The sequence below is a fragment of the Pteropus medius genome, unplaced genomic scaffold (assembly GCF_902729225.1).
Source record: "Pteropus medius unplaced genomic scaffold, Ma_sr-lr_union100, whole genome shotgun sequence".
In the NCBI taxonomy this organism is placed as follows: Eukaryota; Metazoa; Chordata; class Mammalia; order Chiroptera; family Pteropodidae; genus Pteropus; species Pteropus medius.
In genome coordinates, this window is record NW_024349804.1 from 10,935,890 (window position 1) to 10,959,495 (window position 23,606).

The following is a 23,606-nucleotide window of genomic DNA, read 5'->3' on the forward strand; positions in this document are numbered from 1 at the left end:
AGCATTCAGAAAGGTTAATGTCCAACAAGACGTGTTATGGGCTGGATCGTGTCCCCTTAAAATGTGTATGCTGAAGCCCCACCCCCCAGCGTGACCGTATTTGGAGATAAGGCCTTTAAGGAGGTTATTAGGGTTAAATAAGGTCATGGTGTAGGGCCTCGACTCAACAGGACTGGTGCCTTATAAGAAGAAACTCAGGCAGACTTCTCCTTCCTCTCCTCTCCTCTCCTCTCACCTCCCCTTACCTGGAGGAAAAGCCATATGAGAACATAGCAACAAGGACACAGCTCTCTGCAGGCCAGGAAGAGAAGACTCACCAGGAGCCAGCAATGCTGGTTTCTCTGGTTCTGGAGGCTCCAAGTCCAAGACCAAGGCGCCCCCGGGCCGGTTCCCTATGAGAGCTCTATTCCCGCTGGCAGACGGCCGCCTTCTGTGTCCTCACAGGGCCTTCCTCTGGGCGCACAGAGAGAGCGCGCTCTGGCCTCCCTCTTCTCCTGAGGACACTCATTCCATCGTGCGGACCCCACCTTCGCGACCTCATCGAAACCTAGCTCCCTCCGAAGCCCCCCCACCTCCAAATGCCATAACTTTGGGAGTCATATGAACCTGGTGGGGGTGGGGGGAGAGACGCAAACGTTCTGTCTATAACAGTGGCATTGCGGCGATTTTAAATTCTACTGTATCCTGACAAGTTTTATTAGGGAAAAAAATACAGTTTTTTAAACTATTAAATTTATTGGAGTGACATTCGTTAATAAAATTATATAGGTTTCAAGCATACAATTCAGTAATACGTCCTATGTATGTTGCACTGTGTGTTCACCACCCAAGTTTAAATCTCCTTCCGTCCCCATATATTTGACCCCCTTGCCCCTAATCTACCTCTACTCCTGTCTGGTCACCACTAAACTATTGTTTATGTCCATGAGTCTGTTTGTCTTGTTCATTTGTTGCTTTCAGTTTTATATTTTAAAGAATAACTATGAAGTAGATGAAGCACAAACCACACCTCAGAACAGAAACTCCAAGTGTCCTCAAGCTGCGAGCAGAGCCAGCCTGCCCATAGCAGGAAGGGCAGGTGACACGCACATCCTCCTCACCCCCCAGCACATGAAATGGGACAAACCAGGACAAAATCCCAGGCCCGCCATCTGCACTCTGGCGACCTGGGGCGAGTCCCCTCACCTGCCAGAACCTGCTGCTGTTACCATAGTTACCCTCACTGAGCCGCAGGCGGAGTAAATGTGAGGATGGGCGTGGAAGTCTTTGTCCTGCTCTAAGGGGTCATTAAAGCTGTCTTCGCTGAGTCCTTGGAGCCTGGACCTCGACTGTCCCTGCTTTGTCCATTCGCCCCCTCCACTGGAGGCCGGAGCCTTGGCACTGTCTTCCGGCCTCTCCCCTGCCGCTCCCTCCCTCGTCCTCCCCCAGCAGAAGCAGCGGCTTTCTGTGCTAAGTCTGAAGTTAAAGGTCACTGTCAAGGCCACTGCTTGGGGCTGCGCAGGGGATAATCCAGGTTGTCAGCGCACATCTCTAGGATGCCACACACACGCCTGGGACATCTCACCCATGCTCACTGCTCATCCCCAGCAGTGCCTGGCAACAAGCCCTGCACACAGTAGGACCTCAGCAGATGCCCAACGACTTGTCGACGCCACTCCGTTTTGCGTAACGAGGTTGGTGAAAGTTATTTCTATTTCAATCATCTATTAACAGTGCTCTTTCTGGTGGTCAGACATAAAATCCATCTTTTAAATATCCGCTGTCATTTTAAACCGTACACGAAACAGAGTTTTCTCATCCTCACTGACAGTTTCTATGACGAGGGATCTTTCTATAAAGCAAATACTGATCCCTTGATTCATCTGTACGTATGCACAGAGGGCTTCCTTACATAATAATGATGCCTTGCACTGAGGTAATCCACCCCATTACCCTGTGGTTTCTTCCCCTCGATTGTCACCATCACCTTGAGAGAGAGGTGGACAGAGATAATAACAGACCCAACGCCTACCGAGCATTACTTGCGTGTGCTCGCAAGCTCTACGTCATTTACTTCCTTCCGTCCTCAGAGGCTGGCTATGCTATTATCCCCATTTTACAGATGAGGAAAACTGAGGGTCATGAAGGGGAAATGTCTAAGACTGCGGAGTTGAAACGCAAACCCACGCCCTCCTACTTCCAGTGCTGTCCCCGGGAAGAGGCCGAAGGCACAGAGCCAGCTCCGGCTCTGCTTGTCAGGATGCAGCAGAGAGTCCGTCTCAGGCTTAGAACCCAAGCAGGACGGCGAGTTTTGTTTGTAACCAGACACCAAGTTCAACATGTAAAGCAATGACTTTTTTTACCTTTCCAGTGTTTTGAAAGACTGGATGACGTCCTTTGCGTGGCCCCAAAGAAAATATGCCTAGACGGAAATAAAGGAAAAAAAGAGAGACTCATCAGTGGGAAAGGATCATAATATTTGCACACTTCGCCATCTCTCAAACTTAAGGAAAAGGTGTGGGAAAGGTGGGGACGACGGTGACCGCCCACCCTAAGAACGGCAGGTCGCCGTCCTCATTTCCGGTGGCAGCGCCATTCCTGGCGGGGACGGTGCTCAGGGATCGGGGCAGTAAGAATCAGAGTGAGGCCTCCAGGGTCAGGTGCAAACGGGCCCTGACGACTGAGGATGCCTGCGCGGGACGGGGTTCGAGGAGCGGCAGCCACCTCACGATGACCCTGCTGACCTGTTTATATGACCCGCTGAACAGTCCCTACGCCGCGGGCCGGAAGCCAAACGCCGAGCGCTTTAAATGAAGAGCAGAATTGATTCGGCGGCTCATTTCGCTCTATGACGTCGGCTGCCTGCCCCGGCCATGCAGTCACTGGGAGGCTGCAGCGGAAGAGCTGGGCTTGGGGAGGCCTCCAGCCACCTGGGCCCCATCCCGGCTCGCCTGGCCTCGGACATATTAGGGAAACTGCTTTCTGCTTCTGTTTTCCCATCTGTGAAATGGGGACGATGACAGAACCGACCTTGGAGGGTGTGATAAGCAACTAAATAAGATAATCTGTGTCAACTACTTAGAGCAGTGCCTGGAGCAGGGACATGTTCTGTAAACTGTCACTTTACTCACTTGTTGACATTCATGGAGCACCTGCTATGTACCCGGCATTATCTGAGCTCCTAAAACATTCTGGCCCTTATTTTAGACACAGACACATACTGAACATCTACTAGGTGCCAAACATTGGTGGGCACTTTACAAATTTGTCTTTTTAATCTTTTTGCATTTACCATCCTTATAAAAGAGATGTACCATGTCTTGCACATTGTTTTACCTAAAATTTACTGTCCCGCTTTGGAAAGCATTTTTGAGGTATGATTCTTGAAACATCTGATCATTTAAAGAGCAAATAGCAGTGACTCCTGGTAAGATGACATTCAGCCCCAAAACAGGGAACCAGGTAAGTAAATTTGTACCGACTCTAAGTTAGACAGCTACTTAACTGATGCTTTTATAAGGATTACGTGGCAACACAAAAAAGTTTCTTTTTTTAGGTCAAAAACTTGAAATAAAACATTCTGCACCTTCTCTGTAAAACTTTGACAAAATGTATACTTAAGCACAAGGAATGGAGGGGACACATAAAAACAACAACAAATATTTCAGTTAATGGGATAATAGATGCATTTTTCGTCTCTTTTCTAATTGTTTCCGTAATGTGATACTGTATTTTTTAAATAAATATTTTTAACTACCACACCATCCACCGATCCCACTTCTGAATGCATACGCAAAAGAACTGAAAGGAGGGTCTCATAAAGATATTTGTACACCTGTGTTTATAGCAGCATTATTCACAACAGCAAAAAGGTGGAAGCGACCCAAGTGTGGATGAATAAACACAGTATGGTCCATCCGTGCGATGGAATATTGCTCAGACTTAAAAAGGAAGGAAATCCTGTCACATGCTACCACACGGATGGACCTGGAGGACATTATGCTAATGAAATAAGCCGGTCGCAAAAGACAAATACTGCAGGATTCCTCTTATAGAAGGTCCCCAGAGTAGTCCAATTCATCGAGACAGAAAGTAGAATGGGGGGTGGCGGCCAGGGGCTGGGCGAGGGGACAATTTGGGGTTAATGTTTAATGAGGACGGAGGTTTATTTTTGCAGGGTGAGAGAGTCCTGAAGATTGGTGCACAACAGTGTGAACACACTTAACACTACTGAGCGGCACGCTTAAAAATGGCTAAGACAGAAAATTTTATGTTATGTGTATTTTACAATTTAATAACTATATTTTTTAAAATAATGTTTGCATTCTCCAGTATCTAATGTAGCAAAGGCACGTAGCAAGGGTCCGATAGGTATAGAATGATTGATTAGTTCATTGACTGACTGATAAAGTACCTTAAATTAGGAAGACAGAGATCGCCAATCTACCAAGTCACAGGGCGGAAACCTACATCTGTCCAGGCCATTCTGCTGGCTCCCCATTGCCCTCGCGATAAGACCCAAGCTCCTAAATGTCTGTGCCCTTGACCCAGCGCTCACTGCAAAGGGCTTTACACACAGCAGGACCTTTAATCCTCCCAAGAACCTCACGAAGTAAGCACTTTACAGATGAGATCTGCGAAGCCCAGAGAGGTTAAGTAATTTGCCTGCGGTCACACTGCTGCTATGAGCCAGAGCCAGGTAGCCTGACCAGATGCTGTGCGTATAAGCCCTACACGAAACCGCGGCTCCGGCCTGTCCTGTGACCACAGCTCACCTCCCCCCACAGCCCCGCACACTTTCTCCCATGTCACTTGGAAAGGCCCCACATCCATAAAATGTCCATGTTTAATGGCTTCTAACACACTACACCCTTCTTTCATTGACAACTCTGGGGCTCTTTCCTGGCAGAAAACACCCCTCACCCCAAAGCTGGCAAGAGGCTCCCCACCAGTGCTCCCTGTCGCTGGGTAACTTCGGTCAAAGCGCTGTCCCCCGGTGTTGCCATTGCCTGTTTTTGTTTGGTGACTGTCTTCCCGTCTGACTGACCAGCATAGGACACAGAGCATGGCTGTTCACCCTGGTACTCCCAGTCCCGAGAATAGTGTTTGCTCAGTTTGGAAGGAAGAAAAAAAGGAAGGAAGGAAGGAAGGAAGGAAGGAAGGAAGTGAAGCGGAAGGAAGGAAGGGAGGGAGGAGGGAGGGAGGGGAGGGAGGGAGGTGGGAGGGAGGGAGGGAGGGAGGAGCTAGTGCTTTCTGGTGTCACTGAGCCTTCCACATTGTCACTGGCACCAGTGTGAGACCCAGTCACCACGGGCTTTGACCCCCCTGGAGTGACTAGTCAGTTATCCCTCGTGTTGGTTTGCTGGTGGCTCCATAACACAGACTGGGTGGCTTAGAACAACAGAAATTAATTTTCCCACAGTTCTAAAGGCCAGAAGTCTGAGATCAGATTTTCAGCAGGATAATTCCTTCCGAGGCCGCTCTCCCCGGCTCGTAAATGGCTGTCGTCCTCCAGTGTCCTCACGTGCTCCTCCCTCCAGGTGTCTGTGTCTTAACCCCCTCTTCTCATAAGGACATCAGTCCTCTTGGTTTAGGGACCTCATTGAGCCTTAATTACCTCTATAAAGACCCTGTCTCCAAATATCATCACATTCGGAGGTCCTGGAGGTTAGGAGTTCAACTTCTGAATTTGGAATTCAGCCCATCACGACTCTCAAATGCGAGGTGACTCTGCCAAACTAAACCCCCAGGAAGCTCCTGGCCCATGCATCCCACCACTACCACAGAGCCGAACTGCTGCCGAGTGCATGCGACACACCCTCTCAAAGTACCTCACTTGTGAGAATGTGTCCCATCTCAAGAAACATCCTGAAGTCACTGGGGACACGCTCTGGAGACCACTTTGGATAAGAGATGGGGTTTAAAAATGGTGTCGTTGGCATTCTGGAGGTGGAAAGCGGGTCCTGAAGGACATTCTTAAACTGGGAATCCGGAAATCTTTTGAGCAATGACAGTCTCACTGGATCAAGTTCATGGTCTTCCAGGGCACCTTGTATGGAGGAGAATCATCGTGTCTCGGCCGTGACTTTGGGCCAGCCATCTGTCCTCTCCGCCCTCCAGGTTCTTCCTTAGAAAGGAGCGTGATGGTCCAGCACCGGGTCTTGTGGAGTTGTTCCAAGCAGGATGTGATGTGACAAATGAAAAGTACTATGCATACTCTAAAGTCCTACAGGAGTATTAATTACTACTTGTATGATTAGAGTAACAGGGATCCCACTTCTGATAGCCATTCCAGGGATTCCTGCTAAGGATGGAAGCCATGCTTAGGCCCATCTCAGATTCTTCTCAAATATGAGATTTTTCTGACTCTAAACTATGTATTTAAATTGCATACATCAAATCCTTACTTCTGAGCCTCGCCAAGTTGACCAATGCTGACAAAGAACCTCTCATATATTTCTAAAGATTTTAATCCACAAGTAAGCAAACGACAGCAAAAGAAGTGTTTCGGTGGCCAGAGGATGTGACTGCAATGGCACAGGGTTTCTTTGGGGGGCAATGGAAATGGTCTACAATGGATTGTGTGATGGTTGCACAGCCCTATGAATATACTAAACCGCCGAACTGTAAACTTAAACGTGTGAATTGTATGGTGTGTGAATCATATCTCAACAAAACTGCTGTGTTAACCAACCCCCTCCACCTGCTTCCCCACCCCAACCTCTTCTGGTGGACTCTGGCTTGGCAGAATTTCCTGATTCTTGCCATTACAAGGTCTGCCTCTTGGGATTCCTACAAAGGGGGTCAAGGGGGCACAGGGTCCCATTTTACATGGAGGCATCTGAAGGATGGAGCCTAAGAGATGGACTCAAGCTCACCGCATGCCGCCCCCCACAAACCTCATTCTACACACCCTGAGATACACTTAGCAGAAACCAAGGCAATGTAAAGAAACATGTGGTTTACCTGAACCAGAGTGTGCACTGCGTGTGTGACAGGGAACACTCCTTCGGTGGCCGATAAACATTCAGAATATCCAATGAAGTACCCAATTTTAAGGCATTCCAGGATGATGGTCATGACAGCGAACAATGTAATACTACCTATATTGGGGGGCGGGAGGGTCAAAACATACATATGAGTGTTAATATTCACTGATGTCATTTTAAAATAAATTATATTAAACCTCACGTATATGGTCCAGTGATTTTGGACAAGGGAGCCAAGAACATTCCATGGGAAAAGGACAGTCTTTTCAGGAAATGGTGCTGGGAAAAGTGGACATCCACTTGCAAAAGAATGAAACTGGACCCTTACCTTTCACCATGTACAAAAATTAACTTAAAGTGACCCAAAGACTTAAATGCAAAACTTAAAACGAGAAAACTCTCAGATGAAAGCATAGGGGAAAATCTTGACTCGGCAATGATTTATGGGATGTGACACCAAAACCACAGACAGCAAAAGCGAAAGAGCTTGTGCATCAGAGGACATGATCAAATATCTGCAAATCGCAAAGCTGATGAGGTGTTGGTATCCAGAATCTATAAAGAACTACAACAGCAAACAAAAGAAAAACGCAACCCAATTAAAAAATGACCAAAGCACTTGAATAGACATTCCTCCAAGGAAGATACACGAATGGCTAATTAGCACATGAAAAGATGCTCACCATCACTAATCAGCAGGAAAATGCAAATGAAAAGCATCTCACATCCTTTAGGATGGCGCTGTCTGGCAAGGAGGGAGGGCAGGAGAGGGGAGGGGGAGGGAGAGGGAGAGGAGTGATGTGATGAGGAGGAGGAGGATAGAGGAGGCAAGAGAGTTTTGAACAGAGAAACAGAGGAGAATGATGGTTATAACAGCAAATGTCGTCAAGGATGCAGAGAGCCCTTGTGCCGCCGCCATGGAAAACCGTATGGCAGTTTCTCAAAAAATTAAAAACAGTATTTCTGCGTGATCCAGAAATTCCACTTCTGGGCGTGAACCCAAAAGGATCAAAAGCAAGGACACAAAGGGATATTTGCACATTCGCGTTCATGGCAACATTATTCACAATAGCCAAAATGTAGGAGCAAACCAAGAGTCCATTGATGGATGAATGGGTGGACAAGATGTGGTATATTCATACGACGGAGCATTATTCGGCTTCAGAAAGGAAGGACGATCTGCCACATGCAACAACACGGATGGACCTGGAGGACATTGTGCCAAGTGAATAAGCCAGTCACAAAAGACAAACACTATGTGATCCTGCCCCGCTGAGGTTCCTTAGAGCAGTTAAATTCCTAGAGCCGGAAGATAGAATGATGAGGCCAGGCGGCTGGGGGGAGGGGCGAATGGACAGTTGATCGACGCCAGATGAAAGAAAGATATTAACTGCATAACGTGAATGAACTTAACACTACGAACTGTACACTTGAAAATGATTAAGCTGGTAAATGTCGTTATGTATATTTTACCACAATAAAAAATTACATATTCTTCTGTATAAATAAATTCTACTATTGGCCTGAAAGCCGAAACTAGAAGACAGTACTGTATCCTGTTTATCACTGTACCCACCCCATGCGTACCCAAGGGTCTGACAAATGATATACATTCAACAAAAGTCGGCTGAGTCAAAAGAAGTCCTCCAGAAGCTTTCCCCCCAAAAGTGATCAGTCTAAGATTGTCACTGTTCTGCTCAAAAATCTCAGTTCTCTGATCCTAAAATCCTGTTCTCTAAGGAATGAAGGTGAGGGATAGACAGGTGTACAGGAGCTTGCTACACTATCTTTGCATCTCTTCTGTAAGTCCAAAACTTTTCTAAAATAGAAAGTTAATTTTTAAAAAATGATGGGTTAGGGGGTCTATAGTAGCGTCATGGAGAAGGGCCTGTGTGTGCCTCACAAAGTGAAGAAAGGAAACTTTGATGGCCTATCCAGCACGATTTTGACCAAAAATTAAAAACAAACGGAAAAGGTGCATATGAAAAAAAAAAAAAGTCCAGAAAGAAATATATAAAATACATTAACTAGAAACTTGTAACAAGTGAAGAAATTAGCAAGAAAATGTGATCGTGGGGACCAAAGCATCAAAGACCTTCATCCCTCCTCTGGGCCAGCACCGGCTGCCATCCACACATTCTCTCCCATGAGCGGAGGGAACTGGACCGTGTGTGACATGCATCGTGGCGTGAGAGAGTGAAGGGCATGCGCCTGACCGGGGGCGTCTAACATTACAGCCCAGCCTGAGAAGCCTCCCAGGACAAGCAATGCAATCACCTGGCTCTTTTCCAGTGTTCGAAACTTTATAGAAACAACTCTTAAGTCATTTTTTTTTTTTTTAAATCCTGGAAAATCCCCAGTGAAATCAGAAACTTGGTAAGAGCGGAGATTTAATCCTAGTGCTTTGAAAGAGTTGGACAAACGCACGGGGTTCATTCTGATTACAAAGAGAAAAAGCAAGATGCGACGAGGCAGGTGTCCCGAGTGGTGGGAACGCAGGCTGGAGCTGTGGGGACCCGGCACTGGCCCTGGCTGTGCCACTGACGAAACGCGTGAGCTTGGACAAGTCACTTCGCTGCTCCATGCCTGGGCTTTCTCATCCATAACGTGAGATTGGTTCACAGCACTGGTTTTCAAACTTGAGCAAGCTTCAGACTCACCCAGAGGGCTTTTTAAAACAGATTGCAAGGCTTCGGTCTCAGGGTTTCTGACTCACTAGGTCTGGTGGCAGGGGCAGGGAGGCAAAATTTGCATCTCTAACGGGTTCCCAGGTGGGGCTGATGCTTTTGCATTGGTCTGGGGCCCCACCTTGAGAAGCCCTGGTGGAGAACATCTCTGTCATTGACATTCCAAGACTGTGATAAACACGTCATGGACCTCCTCACCCTCTTGAAATCCTTCCTTCATCCATCCACCATCTATAGATTCATTCATCCATATATTTATACAACAAATATTTTAGCGAGTCATACTATGCATGAAGCCTTTTGCCAGAGGCTCCCTAGTACACAAACAAGATTTCTGGAAAAGCAAATATACACGGATATTGCATAAATTGTGGTGTGCACAAAATACAGTGGGATGAGCTGGCAGCAGACTCCTCGTGTGCAGCTGGGAACCTGAAGCCCATGGAGGACGCCATGGCACGGACGGGACTGCTGCTCGGGAGCCCTGTTCCCAGCCGAGATGTCACCTGCTCGTCAGAGCAAAAGGCAGAAAGATATTCGAGATACGCAAAATATAATTTGTTCGACAACGATTTGTTGAGCACCACCTATGATCCAGGCACTGTGGCAGGCACCGGGGGTGTAAAACAGTCGATAAAAGACAGTATCTGCTCTCGATGAGTTTAATAGTCTGGTGAGGAAGGCAGGAAATAAATAAATAAATGTAGAAGAAATGTCAGGAAATGTTAAGTGCATGAAGGAAAGTAAAGCAGGGAAGAGGATTGAGGCTGACGATGGGTGTGGTCAGGAAGTGACAGGCGGATACAGAACGGAGGATGGGACGCGTCATCCACATGATCCTCCTGACAAAGGGCTTTAACTAAACAACTAGTCCTCGAAATTAGGGAAGATGAAGAAGAGAGGGAACAATAGCAAGCAATAAATGGCAAAAGATTAGAAAGGTAGATGGATGTATAATGGAAGGAAGGAGAGAAGGAAGGTAGGGGGGGAGAGGAAATGGATGGATGGATGGATGACTTGATGACGATGGATGGATGGATGGATGGATGGATGGATGGATGGATGATGATGGGATGATGGATGGATGATGGATGGATGGATGATGGATAGATGATGGATGGATGATGGATGCGGAAGGATGGATGGATGGATGGATGGATGGATGAATGGATGGATGGATGGATGATGATGGATGATAAATTTAGATGATGGATGATGGATGGATGATAAATGATGATGGATGATGGATGGATGATGGGTGGATGATAAATAGATGATGATGGTTGATGGATGGACATGGATGGATGATGATGGATGATGGATGGATAGATGGATGGATTTGACGATGGATGACGGACGGATGGATGATGCAGAATGATGGGTGGTGGTGGACGGAGATGGATGGATGATGGATGACGATAAATGGACAGATGGATGGCTGGATGGATGGATGGATGATGATGGATGATGGATAGATGATGATGACGATAAATGACGATGGATGGATGACGGATGGATGGACGAATGGATGGAAGAATAGACAGATGGAATGGATGGACCAATACGTGGATGGATGGATGCGTGGATGAATGGATGGATGAAGTCCAGTAGATTGATAAACAGATTAATAGAAAGAGAAAGCAAGATAAACGTTAAATCCAAATAGATAGGGATAAACTGTCTGGAAATGTGTAATTTACATGCTCTATAAAGACTTGTGATAAAGTTGGAGAATCACGTTGGCATCGGACTTGAGGGAAAGCAAGGACAGAAAACCTTTTGAGGGTCTCATGGTGAAGAGGTGGGGACTAGGGGACAAGAACAAACAGAGGGGAGCAAATGCATTCTAAGGCCTATCTCACTGGAATAGAGAGGGAGCAGGAGGACCTGGGCGCAGGAACCCCGTGTCCCACGCGCCCTGCGGGGGGCCGTGCTCTCAGACACCGTGCTCTGCTGCCCCCTCGTTATCTGCACTGTCCTCGCCCTCTCCCCCGTCCTTCCGTGCAGGAAGGGCCATGCCCCTTCATCCTGCCGTCCCCAGAGCCCAGCCAGCGCCTGGTATGGACGATTGAACCGAACCAGACCAAAGGTTCTGCACGACCAACACCAAGTTGGGCGTGGCTCCCTTCTCCGTTGCTCTCTGCAAGTCCCCAAGATCCCTCTGCTCAGCAGGGCTGACAGAAGCACAATGGAGTTAAGGGATTTGGCCTTCTCTGTCACCTGTTACTGTCATACCATCTGCTCTGAAGCAAGGAGCTTATTCCTCTTATTCTCGCTCTGTGCAAATATTGACAGCAATGGGGGCTCAGTCCTCCCCTTTCAGCCTCCCGGTCTGGTAAACAGGGACGATGGCACCCGCCACAGGGACTGAAAACGTTCCGCTAAGTGACAGAAGCGAGTCGCAAAAATGACATATTATATGATTCCATTCGCAGGGAACGTGCAGCCTCAGCAGCTCTAGGAAGCAAAAGCAGATTAGCGGTTGCCGGGGACTGGGGGACGATAAGAGATGGGGGCGGGGGGGTGACAGCTAAAGGGTACAGGGTTTCTTTTCGAGATGATAAAAATATCTTAACGCTGACTGTGGCAATGGTTGCATATCTGTGAGACACCGAAAGCCACTGGGCTGTGCACTTTAAGTGGGTGGATCATGGAGTATAAAGACTATACCTCAATAAAGCTATCTTTCAAGAAGAAATGCTGGGACGAACTGACGTGGGCAGGGACAGAAGTCCAAGAAAGCAAGGAGTGTCTGGGAGGGGCTGTCCCATGAAGACCAGCTCGCGCTCTGCGGGAGGAAAGCAAAGCGAAGCCCAGAGCAATGCCCGTGAGCTTGCGCGGCTGCCCACAAGTCAACGGGGTGGGCTGGACTCCCACAGGGCCCCGCCCTGACCACGCCCTCCGCCGCCGCACCCGATGACGATGACGATGACGATGATGATGACGGCGGCACGCCTGCTTTTTCAATCCCGCCAGCCATCCTTGAGTGGCTTCTCGCGAGTCCCGGCTGTCCTGCCAGACTGCGGGCTCCCCGAGCACAGGGACCGGTGCATCTTTGTGGCCTTCACCCCTGTCCTTCCCACCTGCCGCGGTCTCTGCCGCCGAGCCCCACGGCTCCGCTCCCTGTTCACACCCATCTCTCTCAGCAACCGTCACTTTCTCACACGTGGAGACAGCTTGTTTCCAAAACCCAGCCCGTGCCTGGTACGGACGGGTCACTGGGCTCCCGACCTCTGTCTCCAGAGGTTGTACAGACACATAAGCAGCCCACGGCTGCCCCTTCACTTCCGGTCTCTTAAGGGACAATGAGCACAGGGCTCTCAGCAGCCCCCTCCCGCTGTGGCTTGCCGGGGGAGATGCGGTGTGTCGCAAACATGGGTGTGTCTCGCTTTAAGAAAAAAGCACTGTGTAAAAAGCCGATCTTATAAAAAGAGTAAATTTGGGGGTGATTATTCACACACACACACACACACACAAGCACTGTGACAAATAACTGGGCCCATGCTCCCATCGTACTGTATTAATAATACTCCTCTGGGCTTGAGACAGGACAGAAACAAGAAAGAAAAACAAAGCTACCTTTACTGCTGCAGTCTTTTAAGAAATTAGAAACAGAAGAGAAACACGAACCCGATCGTCAACAGGACAAAACACTAGTTACTGGGTCGCCACGTCACTGCCCACACCGCACCAGTGACATCCAGGCTGCTGTGGCGTGTTCCGGAAGAAACCAATCTCTTAGCAAACAGAGGAGCTGCATTAATAACCCATTATTTCTACCACATTTTTTAAATAGGTCAAGATTTTTTGTTCCAAAGGAAGTTAGAAGCACTCTCCACGTGCTGGATATAAAATGGAGTCATTTCAATTAAGCTGCTAAATGATTAGCATTATGAAGGTTGAGGCATGAGGAAACAATTCTTTTGGGGTGGGGTGGGGGGAGGTCTTAGTGAGTCTGAGAACTTGAACTTTGGAACTCTCCAGCCCTGAGTCAATACCGAGATATACACTAGTTTGTTGTGCCGATGCCCAGACATACACGGACCTGCAGGGAGCCTCCTGACGACCCCCTAGAGGACTCAGGACTCAGGACCATCCTCCAGCCCACCTGGCATCCATCATTCAGCCCACCTGGCATCTGACTGGCTACTGTCCTGGGCCAATCCCAGGGCTAGGAAGGCAGGGCTGATAATTCTCAAGAATGTACTTTTTATGATAAGAACCCCTAACTTCTTTTTCCTTCAGAACACCTCTGGGGTTTTGCCTAGTTGTAATTCCACATTGGCCAACTCTAAGATCCTTGAATAAATCTTTGTCGTTTCTTTCTAGATAAACGTGCTAATAAAGACTTCCTTGTGCTAAGTCAACAGAAGTCTTTACCTTCCCACACCCAGCAGGTGAGACAGCAGGTTTCCTGCTCAAGGAAAAGCCTTCCAGTCCATACCTACACATAAAAAAATCTTTCTCTGGAAAACCTCAGTGCCCAGAATTCCACAGGTCGGCTCTTTCCCAAAGCCCCAGACTTCCACGACTGTCACAGAAGCCAGGGCAGAGCTAAATCGAACCTGTCCTTCTAGCTGCGATTCAGTCCCTGCCTCTCGCTTCTTCGATGAACCACAGCTCATTGAGATGGAGGGACGGCGCTTCGCAAACCGTGTTCACGCAAACATCTCTCAGCTTCTCCTGGAGAGGCAGTCAGGCTTCTCAGTTTACTGATGAGGAAACCAGGCCTGAGAAAGGCGCTGTTGATGGAGCTGAGAAGCAAGCCAAGCTTTCCACGGCCAGCACCATTGTCACTCTCCACGTGCTGCGCTTCAACGGCTACGTTATCCTGGGCCGGCTCGCTGAGCATCTAAACAGTCACCATTATTGAACACCTGCTGTACGCACGCTCTGTATCGCCTCGTGTACTATCGCTGCTCGGCGTCGAACGGACATCTCGAATGTAACCCAGCCACGAGAGAAACTTCGATTCTGGGTCCCCACATCTGCTTCTCCCTCCATCTTCTCCGTCCTCAGAAATGGCCCCACCCTTCATTCACCCACTTACTCAGGCCCCAGTGCAGAAAGACTCCCTTGAAGGAGGGAGCGAGTGAGGAAAAAGAGGGGAGAGAGGGACAGAAGAAGGAAGGGAACGAGAAGCGAGAAAGGAAAAAAAAAGAGGGATGGAGGAAGAGGGGGAGGGTGGGAAGAGAAAGCAAAGGAGGAAAGAAGGGAGGTGGGAATGGGGAGGGGTGAAGGAGAAAGGAAGGGATGGATAAGGAGGAGAAAGAAGGAAAGAAGAGAAGGAAGAACAGAAGGATGGAGGAGAAAGAAAGGAGGGAGGGACAAAGTAAGGATCTTCCACGACAGGAAGCATAGGTCAAAAGCCTGTGTCCGTAATATTGTTTTTAGCCCGCAGAAGTCAGTATCCCCAAAATAACATCTCATCCCTGCCATTCACGGCGAGTCACAAAAACCATGAATCTCCCTAAAACGACCATCTTCGGAACAGGAATGTGGGCCACCCCGGAGTCGTTACCAGCTTTTCCAGAGGTAAGATAAGCTAGACATAGTTCCTGAGCCTAAGAAACCTGAAATGTCATCTGGATGACGAGGCTCATATCTAATTAGTGATAATACAAGGCAGAAATTGATGAGGACCAAAAAAGCTCTACGCGGGGAGCCGCGGAGGGAGTGGTAACTCCTGCCAGGTGGGTGAAGGGGGCATTGGGGCCAGACACTTGAAGAGGCTGTGGGTGGGAAGGAGAACAAATGTGTGCTGGGCACCCGCCCTGTGCCCGGCCGTCACTGGCCCTACCAAGTGTGCGATTCTTATTCTACCCTTGCTGAAACTAGCTGGGTGGGCGGATCAAGGAACTTAATCCTCTATACCTGTATATCCCTCACTTTTATTAGAGAACAGCATTTTAGGATGAGAGATTGAGGAACTTGCTCAAGGTCATGCAAAGAAAGGAAAAGCCACACTCGAAGTGAGATGTGAATTCAGGCCTCCCATGAGAATTCAGTTGGTTGTGATGTGTCTGTACCCAGCGTCTCCCATGAAGGTTGCACAGACAGCGGCCTTCTCCACAATCAGACTCCCCACCACACCTTCCCTTTGACCTACTTTGTATCTATCTCCTTTTCAAGAGTGAAAGCTCGTTGAAGATGGGAGGGTTCCCATCTCAACAATGTTTCAATCAATATGCTGCGAGCATCTAGGGCTGCTATCCCCCGCCGCTGGAAAGTTTATCTGTTCATTCATTACTTCCTTCATCCCAACTGCACTTTCTTAGCTCCTACTCTATGTCAGGTGCTCTGGTGGCTCTAGGACTAAGAGATGAGCATCGTAGAGCTCCCCCGGTGCGACAGAGCGGACAGAAGTGTCAACATGAAGAACAGTGTCTACTCAGGGCACAGTGAGGGATAAACTGTAGCCAGAGGCTCAAAAGTGAGGGGTAGGTCAGAAAAGCATCGCTAGGAAGATTAGGGTGGTTGGGCAAGGGTGCTGAGCCCTGACTTGGGCAGCAAGGCAGGTGACATGCACTCCAGGAGGAGGGTACAGAATATGCAAAGTTATGGGAGCATGAAATATTGGGCCAGATCCTAGCAGGCCTTGAATGCCAGGATAGGGAGTGTGGCCTCCAGCAGCGGGTCAGTGGATCCACTGCAGGGCTTCGAGCCAAGGAAAGATGGACAGCTTTGTGTCGCCGTAGCTCTAACAACGGAATGTAAGTCAAGAAGAGCCTCAAGTCGTGGAGAGGCGGCTCCTGCCATCACTCAGGCTTACCGAAGAAAGGGGAGAGCCGGAAAAGCCGTGCAGGAAGACAGAGACCCAGGAGGGTCCGCGGAGGGAGTGGAGGGAGGAAGGGGCACTCACCGCGCAGCCAGCGCGCGCCGGCGTGCGTGTCCTTGAGGCGGAGGAGGCGGCGGTGCGCGGCGCGGCGGCGCAGGTACCACAGCATCCAGAGCAGCTGCAGCAGCATGAGCGCCGAGAGGAAGCAGAGCAGGGCGCTCTTGCCCACGCCCGACGCGTGCACGGCCCAGGCCAGCAGGAGCAGCAGCCCCGCCACGAACACGTTCAGCCCGTGCTGGCTGCTCAGCGCCTCCGCCAGCTTCTGCGGGACGCCGGCCTGGACCGGGGCCCCCGGGCGTGCGGGCCCCGAAGGCCTGTCCGCGGCGCTCCGAGCCGCCTGCGGAGAGGCGGGCGCCCCGTGGCCCTCGGGCATCACGGCGGGACCCGTACGCACTACGTCTGGTCCCCGCGGTGGCTGTGGCCTGGGTCGCACCTGCTGCTCCCGCCTCTAACGCTGGCCCCGACGCCCTCTGCCAGTCACTTGCTCTCTCGATCCCCCTCCGACGCCTGCTTTCCGCGCTTCTGCCCCTGTGCCCTCGGGGTACCCGCCCGGTCCACTCACCACCGTCCCCCACCCGGCTGACCCGGGCTGACCCCGGCTTTTTCCCGCTCCCGATGCTCACCCCGCGATGCCCGGGGCAGCGCGCCCGCCCACTCCGCGACCCACGCGGGCCGCTCCGCGCCCCTGATGCCTCGGACCCGAGCCAGCCCTGCGCCTTCGCCCGCGCGTCCTCCCGCTCCTGTCCCCGAGCGCCCGGCCCCCGCCCACTGTCCCCAGCCCTGTCCCCTGCCCCGTCCCGGGGATCCGGGCCCAGGCCCCCGTAACCCTGGCTTGCGACAGATGCCTCCCGCCGGCTCGCGGAGCGGGCGTGGGGCACGAGGGAGTCGGCCCGAGCGAGCCCGGGGGAGTGGGCGCGTGTGGCGCCCCGGCCTCTGCGGGTGCGTGCGCTGCCCCGGGCTGTCCCTGAGCGTCTGCGTCGCGGACCGCAGAGGTTTAGATGAGCCTGAAAGTGTCCGTGTGCGTCTGTCTGTCCTTGTCCCTGGGTATCTGTGCGATGTTTTCCCTCTGCGGGTCTGTCTGGCCTGCTGTCTGTGGGTCTCATAGCTTGTTCCTAAATGTATGAATAGGAGGAGGGCGTGTCTTCTTGTGTCTATGTTTGTCTTGTGTACCTGCTGGGAGCCGCCCAGATGCGGATAAGACAGGAGCCACTTCCCAAGAAAACAGATAATCTCTCGACCTCCTCCAAAGGAATGGGGAGCTGCCCCAGGAGCCATTGGAGCTGGGGTGAGGGTGTCCAGGGTTCTCCCTGGAACCGGGGGCGCCGAGCGCTTCCCTCATCCCCCAGACTGCCAGAAGCTGATCTCGTCAGCCAGAGTGCCGCTCAGATGCCCCTAAGGGGACTTCCCGGGAGGTTTCTGCAAAAGAAACCGTCCTAAGGGCGAGTGAAGCTGAGAGCAGGGCTGGAGCGGGGAGCTGCGGGGAGCTGCGGGGAGCTGCGGGGAGCTGCTGGGGAAGGAGCCTGGGAAGGGGCGGGCAGGGCCAGCCACCTGTGCCGAAAGGAAGGGCTCAGCTCGCAGGAGACACCCCTCCTCCGCACCTTAACGCTCCGCTGTTGCCCTCCTGAAATTCTTTTTGAACTGGGGACCCACGTTTTCATATTGCAGTGGATCCAGCAAACGACATAGCTAGTTCTGACTACAGAGGATCCTGGCTGCGGGGGAGCTCTGGGCCAGGAGGGAGTCCACCTGGGGACCGTGTCTTACCTTCATTCATTCATTCATTCGTTCATGTGGTCAACACTTATTTAACTCTGAATCGCTTGCCAGGATCTAGGCGCAGAGGATACAGCTATGAAAGACCATCCTCACTGAGCCATTCTGCTTGAGACACACTCAGTGGGCAAGTATCTACTGAGCCCTCACTGGGAAGCTGCAGAAATCAATGTGAGACTCAGCCCTGCCTTCCAGGAGCTCATGGCCCAGTGGAGAAGACAGAACAAGCTGTCCCCGGGAGCAGGGTGCCTGGATGGGAGACTCAGGTGAGCCCCGAGTCTGCCAGGAAGGGCGAGAGGTTCCCAGAGGACGCAGCACCTGCACGGGTCTTTATAGCTAGGAGGAGGAGCCGGCCAGGCAGCATGGGGCAGGGCAGGGCATTCCAGAGAAAGGATGGAGTACGTGCACAGAAATGAGTGTGAAAAGGCTGGTGGTGACCAAGAAACACATCCACCAGCTGGGTGTCCCCAGAGCCAAGCCACATGGATGCCCAGTAATAAGCCAAGGAGTTAATGAATGCACAAATGCATGCACACTGTGTGAACGAGCAAGGCGGCCTCGGTCTCCTCATCCATGAGGGAGGGTGTCGGACTCCGTGACAAGTCCTCCCCACTGTGCTCAAGCCCCTTACCTTGCCTTGTTTTCTTCCTTGCACACGTCGTTACCTGGAAGGGGTGTACATCTGCGACCTGGCTCTGTGATGACAACTCTACCAGGACAGTGCCTGTCCTGTCCACTGCCGTATTGTCCAGGATGCAGAACAGTGGGGCCCAGCACACAGCAGGTGCCCAGTAAATGTGTCGAGCTGTGTCCCCCCAAAGATGTTGAAGTCCTAACCCTGGTTCATACCTGTGACCATTATTTCTTTGCCAATGACCAAGGGGAGGTCATTAGGGTGGGCCCTCATCCAGTATGGCTGTGTCCTTACGAAAAGGGGGAATTTGGAGACACGCACGTACAGAGGGATGACGACGTGAAGATACAGAAAGAATGCCATCTGCAAGCCGAGGAACACCTGAGACTTCCAGAAACCAGGCGCGAGGTCTGAAACAGACCCTCCCACAGAGCCAAGTGCTGCTTTACCCCCGTCCTCCGCAGCGGGGGTTGTTGGTGAGTATCCACATGAGATGCAAATCTTCACACTCTGAATTCATTCTGAGAGATCCATCCACATGCTTCTCCCCCAACATTCAGTGGTGAGAATGTCCCCTAAGGTCACCAATCTTCCAAGTCACTGGCCATCTAGCCAGACTGGTAGCCCGTTAGCAGCCATCCTGAGTTCACGGAGATTCGTACTCTACACATCTCCCAGTCCAGACCAAGTAGATGGCCAAGTGTACCACTCAGCAGGCGGCCCGCTGGCTTTTCTTCCACGCCTTCCCTCCGGGGTCACCCCTGGGCAGAGCTGTAACGCTGCAGCTGTCCACGTGGCTGGACATCATATTGCGATGGTTGGTGCCATCGCATGGTGCAGAACTTCCTGGAAACTAAGCCCGAGCTTTCTCTCCTCAAGTCTGAGACTCTCGCCATGGGACCACAGGTGTGGATGAAAGGAGACAGGGCAGCAGGAGTGGGTCTCACAGGGCCCCGAGTCACCTGCACATGCGGCCTACTCATGGTTTCCAACCTCGCTCAAGTTCAAGCCTCACATGCTCTATTTACCCAACAGTGTATCACCGCTGAGCATGCCCGGCCTTGTGGTTTGGTGGATCGGATGGCGTCCAGTTCGGGCCACAGTTCGGCGTTCAGCCCAGTAGCAAGTGAGAAGTTGTTTCTCAAAGGGAAAAACCTGCGGAAGAGGGGTGGACGCGCTCTAAAACCCGCGACGTGTGCCGAGACTCTCCTGTCGGTTCGTGCCGGTCTCCATGCTACGAAACCACTGGCGACGGGCACTTTGAGTGTCGTTGGCTTTATCGGGTTATAAGGCCCAAGTGGTAGAACAGCTTGTGCTACGGCCTGCTCCTGCTCGGGGGCCTCGTGGGCTCCTCAGTGGCCAGGTCAGTCACACACTCGGACGTGGTGGCTGTTGCTGGCAATATGTAGAAATCTCCCTCGGCGTCCCTCTGTTAGCTGAGAGGTCGCACAAAGGGCAGCGTCTGTCTTTCCCCCTGGACTGAATTCTGCCGGCCTGAGAGGACAGGACCTGGCTCCCCCGACCCCACCCCACCCTGAGCCCCGAGCAAGGCGCAGCCACTGCCGTCTTGATTTTAGCTCAGTGAGACCCACACCAGACTGCGAACCGTAGAACTGTAGGATAATTCATTTCTGTTGTTTTTTAGCTATTTGTGGCAATTTGTTACAGTGGTGACAGAAATCTATAAAAGTTCACCTTTGGATCCTAGAAACTATGCTTTGAGGAGCAAGCTGCCCCATGGAGCGGTCAACGTGGAGAAATCGGTCGCCAGCACCACCTTGCCCTCCACGAGGGCGCCCCTGGAAGTGGATGGTCCAGCCTGTCACCCCACATGGAGCAGAAACAAGCTGTCCTGCAAATTCCTGCTCAAATTTCAGATCTGTGAACAAAATAAATGATGGCGGTCATTTTAAGCCACTTAAGTTCTGGTGTGGCTTGTTATGAGCAATGGATAAGCAGAACATACAGACACACGAGGCCAGGAGATGTGGCCAGCGGGGAGTCCCAGGCTTCCTGTGGTGACCAGCGTGACAGGGATAAAGGGATTATGAGAAGAATCCCGATGGTCTGAGAGGCTGGTCTGAGAGGCGGTCAGGCTGAGTGCTGGGGGACAGGGAGGGTGGCAGAGGGCGTGGTGAGTGCAGCAGGCTGAACTGGGCCAGTCCTGTCACTGGGGGGGGAGGGGAGGGACCAGGTCCCCGAGGTCCTTTTCAACTCCTTTTTACTGCACACGTAAGGGAGCGTGATATACACCCTTGTGCACCCGTACGCCAACATTTTTTAAAGGAGAGGCCCACAGATGCTATAAAGGAACCCAAGAATATGGTTAAGAACTGGAGAAGCATGAGGGGCCTGACTGGAGTGTGTCGTTTGAAGAGGGAAATCTGGCCACACATTTGTCTGCTGACAGGAAGGCTGCCTCTCAAGGCATCGTGAACGTACCCAACGCGAGGTACTGAAAAGGTCTGTAAAAGCTGCAGCTACACTGAAGGCTGCGTGCGTGGCTTCAGACATAAACCAGGCGCACGTGACAGTTCTGCACGAATGCGGAAATCCTGTTCAATTTCAGAGCTGAACCCGAGACTCGGATGAGAGTTCCTTGGCCCTCTTAGGAGTAATTTACTCTCCTCTTCAACTCCCAATCTTCCCTTTAAAATTAGTCCTTAGTGTGTACAAAATGTCCCGAACGCTCTGTCATTCAATTATTTTTATTAATTCCATATAAACAGTTCCTAGAATCCCCCAAACTCTTTCCTGCCTCAAAGAATACTGAGCTGCATCAGACTTTCAAGAAAAATGTTTTTAAGTGAAGGGCGTTTATCCTAACGGTGGCAGCTGAAGAGGGGCATCCGGTAACTCCTGTTATGCAGACCCCCAGCCCCTCCCCCTGAAACTACCCCGCTTACAGAGGTGTGGCTCTCAGCTTGACTCCGATTCCGAGGCATTTCTTTTGCTTAAGTAAAGCCAGACCTTTGTAGTTGTTGCATAAAACCAAAGAGCCCTGATACAGCCAGGATCCTAAGTCCTCTTAGGGTCCCCCGGAAAGACCACTGCCTCCCCAGCCAGGTCCTGGACACAGATGTGGTGGGGAGTCTCGACCTGGTTTTTACCTAGTGGGTTAAGTTAGATCCCATCATCTCGATGTTCCCTGCCCATGTGAACGTTCTAGCTTTGCAGCGATGTCTCTATCGACATCTGGAGCAGGAGAGTTCTTGACCCGGTGTGCATGCTGGAATCACCAGGATTCTTCCAAAAACTGAATCAGAACCTTGGGACAGCAGGTCTGGGCAACCAGTGCACAACTTGGGTTGAAAACCTGGCCTTGACACTTGGGACTGTCAAAGTCAGGGACATTTTTAAGAGCACACACCTACTTCTACCATACCCCTGGCTTTCATGAGAAGGATGTCCAGCAGTTACTATAGTTACTCATTAGTCTTAAGAACTGGCCCTCCTCCCAGACACTTGTTCAGAAGCAGTAACAACATTCTTTGACACTGTTTTTATTTATTAAGTAGTTATAACAGGAAAAAACCCATAAATAATCTGCATACCAGTTATCTAACAGAAACAGGGACCAGGCAGGATCCTGTTCAAACAGATTTACTAAAATGTAAACAACCTCCTGTGACCAGCATTGGCATCTGCCTGACTGGGTTTTAACAAACAATATTAAACAGAAAATCCAGCCTTAGATTTTTATCCAAGCAGTAAGACTACTCTGGAAGAAAGAGATAAATGGATGGATGGATGGATAGATGGATGGATGGGATTGGATGGATGGATGGATGGATGGATGGATGGATGGATGGAAAAAGGATTGGATATGGATGCAATGAATGAATGTAGAATGAATGAATATGGAATGAATGGAATGAATGGGCAATGAATGGGAATGAATGAATGGAAAAAGGACAGTGAATGAATGAATGGAATGAATGAATGGAGCGAATGAATGAATGGAAATGAACTAATGAATGAATGAATGAATGAATGAATAGATGAATAGATAGAATGAATGAATGAATAGATGGAATGAATGAATGAATTTAGATAGAATGGAATGAATAGATGAAAGATAGAATGAATGAAAGAATCGAATAGATGAATGAATGGAATATAAATAAGCGAATAGACAAATTGGTAGAATGAATGGAAATGAAGGAAGGGAAAATATCGAACAAACAGGCCAAAATGGAAAAACTATCACTGAAGAACTAGTCTGCCCGCCCCCACGTTCCCTCCAGTGGGCCTGAACCCACGCGCTCTCTAATCCTAACTGCCAGGGTTGGCAACCTCATCCCTGCACATCACTGACTCTGGCCTTGTCTCTTACTATTCACACCCTCACGTGCGCATGCGCACAAACTGGGCTTGGTTCTGCCTGCGGCCCGTGCTGGCCTCCTCCGCCTCCTGATCCCCGGTCCCTTGTCTCTCCTCCTCCACCGCCATTTACTGAGCAAGCACCTGCTGGGTGCCGGGCACCACAGTCGGTGTGCTACCAACACCGTCCCCATTATCCACGATCCACGAGAGACACTGTTCCCACTTCGCAGCTGCAGACGCACGGGGTGGGCGGTGGCAGGTGCTGGGTGCGATCTGAGCCAGGTACGGCAGGGGCTGACTCAGACCAGCACTGGATGTCCCTCCACAGGAAACAGAACCAACACCGGGGACTTCCTACGTCACAGTCCTTGCGATGCTGA

At 50.7% G+C, this 23,606-nt stretch overlaps 1 protein-coding gene across 1 annotated transcript in view; it reads right to left on the reverse strand.

The window, feature by feature from the left end:
- The window catches only part of OTOP1 (otopetrin 1), a 31,861-nt gene extending 14,995 nt beyond the window's left edge, over positions 1–16,866 (reverse strand). The window contains exons 1-3 of the mRNA XM_039838048.1: positions 16,518–16,866; positions 6,946–7,082; positions 2,343–2,401 (exon numbers count right to left, since the gene is read on the reverse strand). Of these exons, the coding sequence (XP_039693982.1) occupies positions 2,343–2,401; positions 6,946–7,082; positions 16,518–16,866 (545 nt within the window). The remainder of the gene's footprint in view (positions 1–2,342; positions 2,402–6,945; positions 7,083–16,517) is intronic.
- Positions 16,867–23,606: the final 6,740 nt, after the last annotated feature.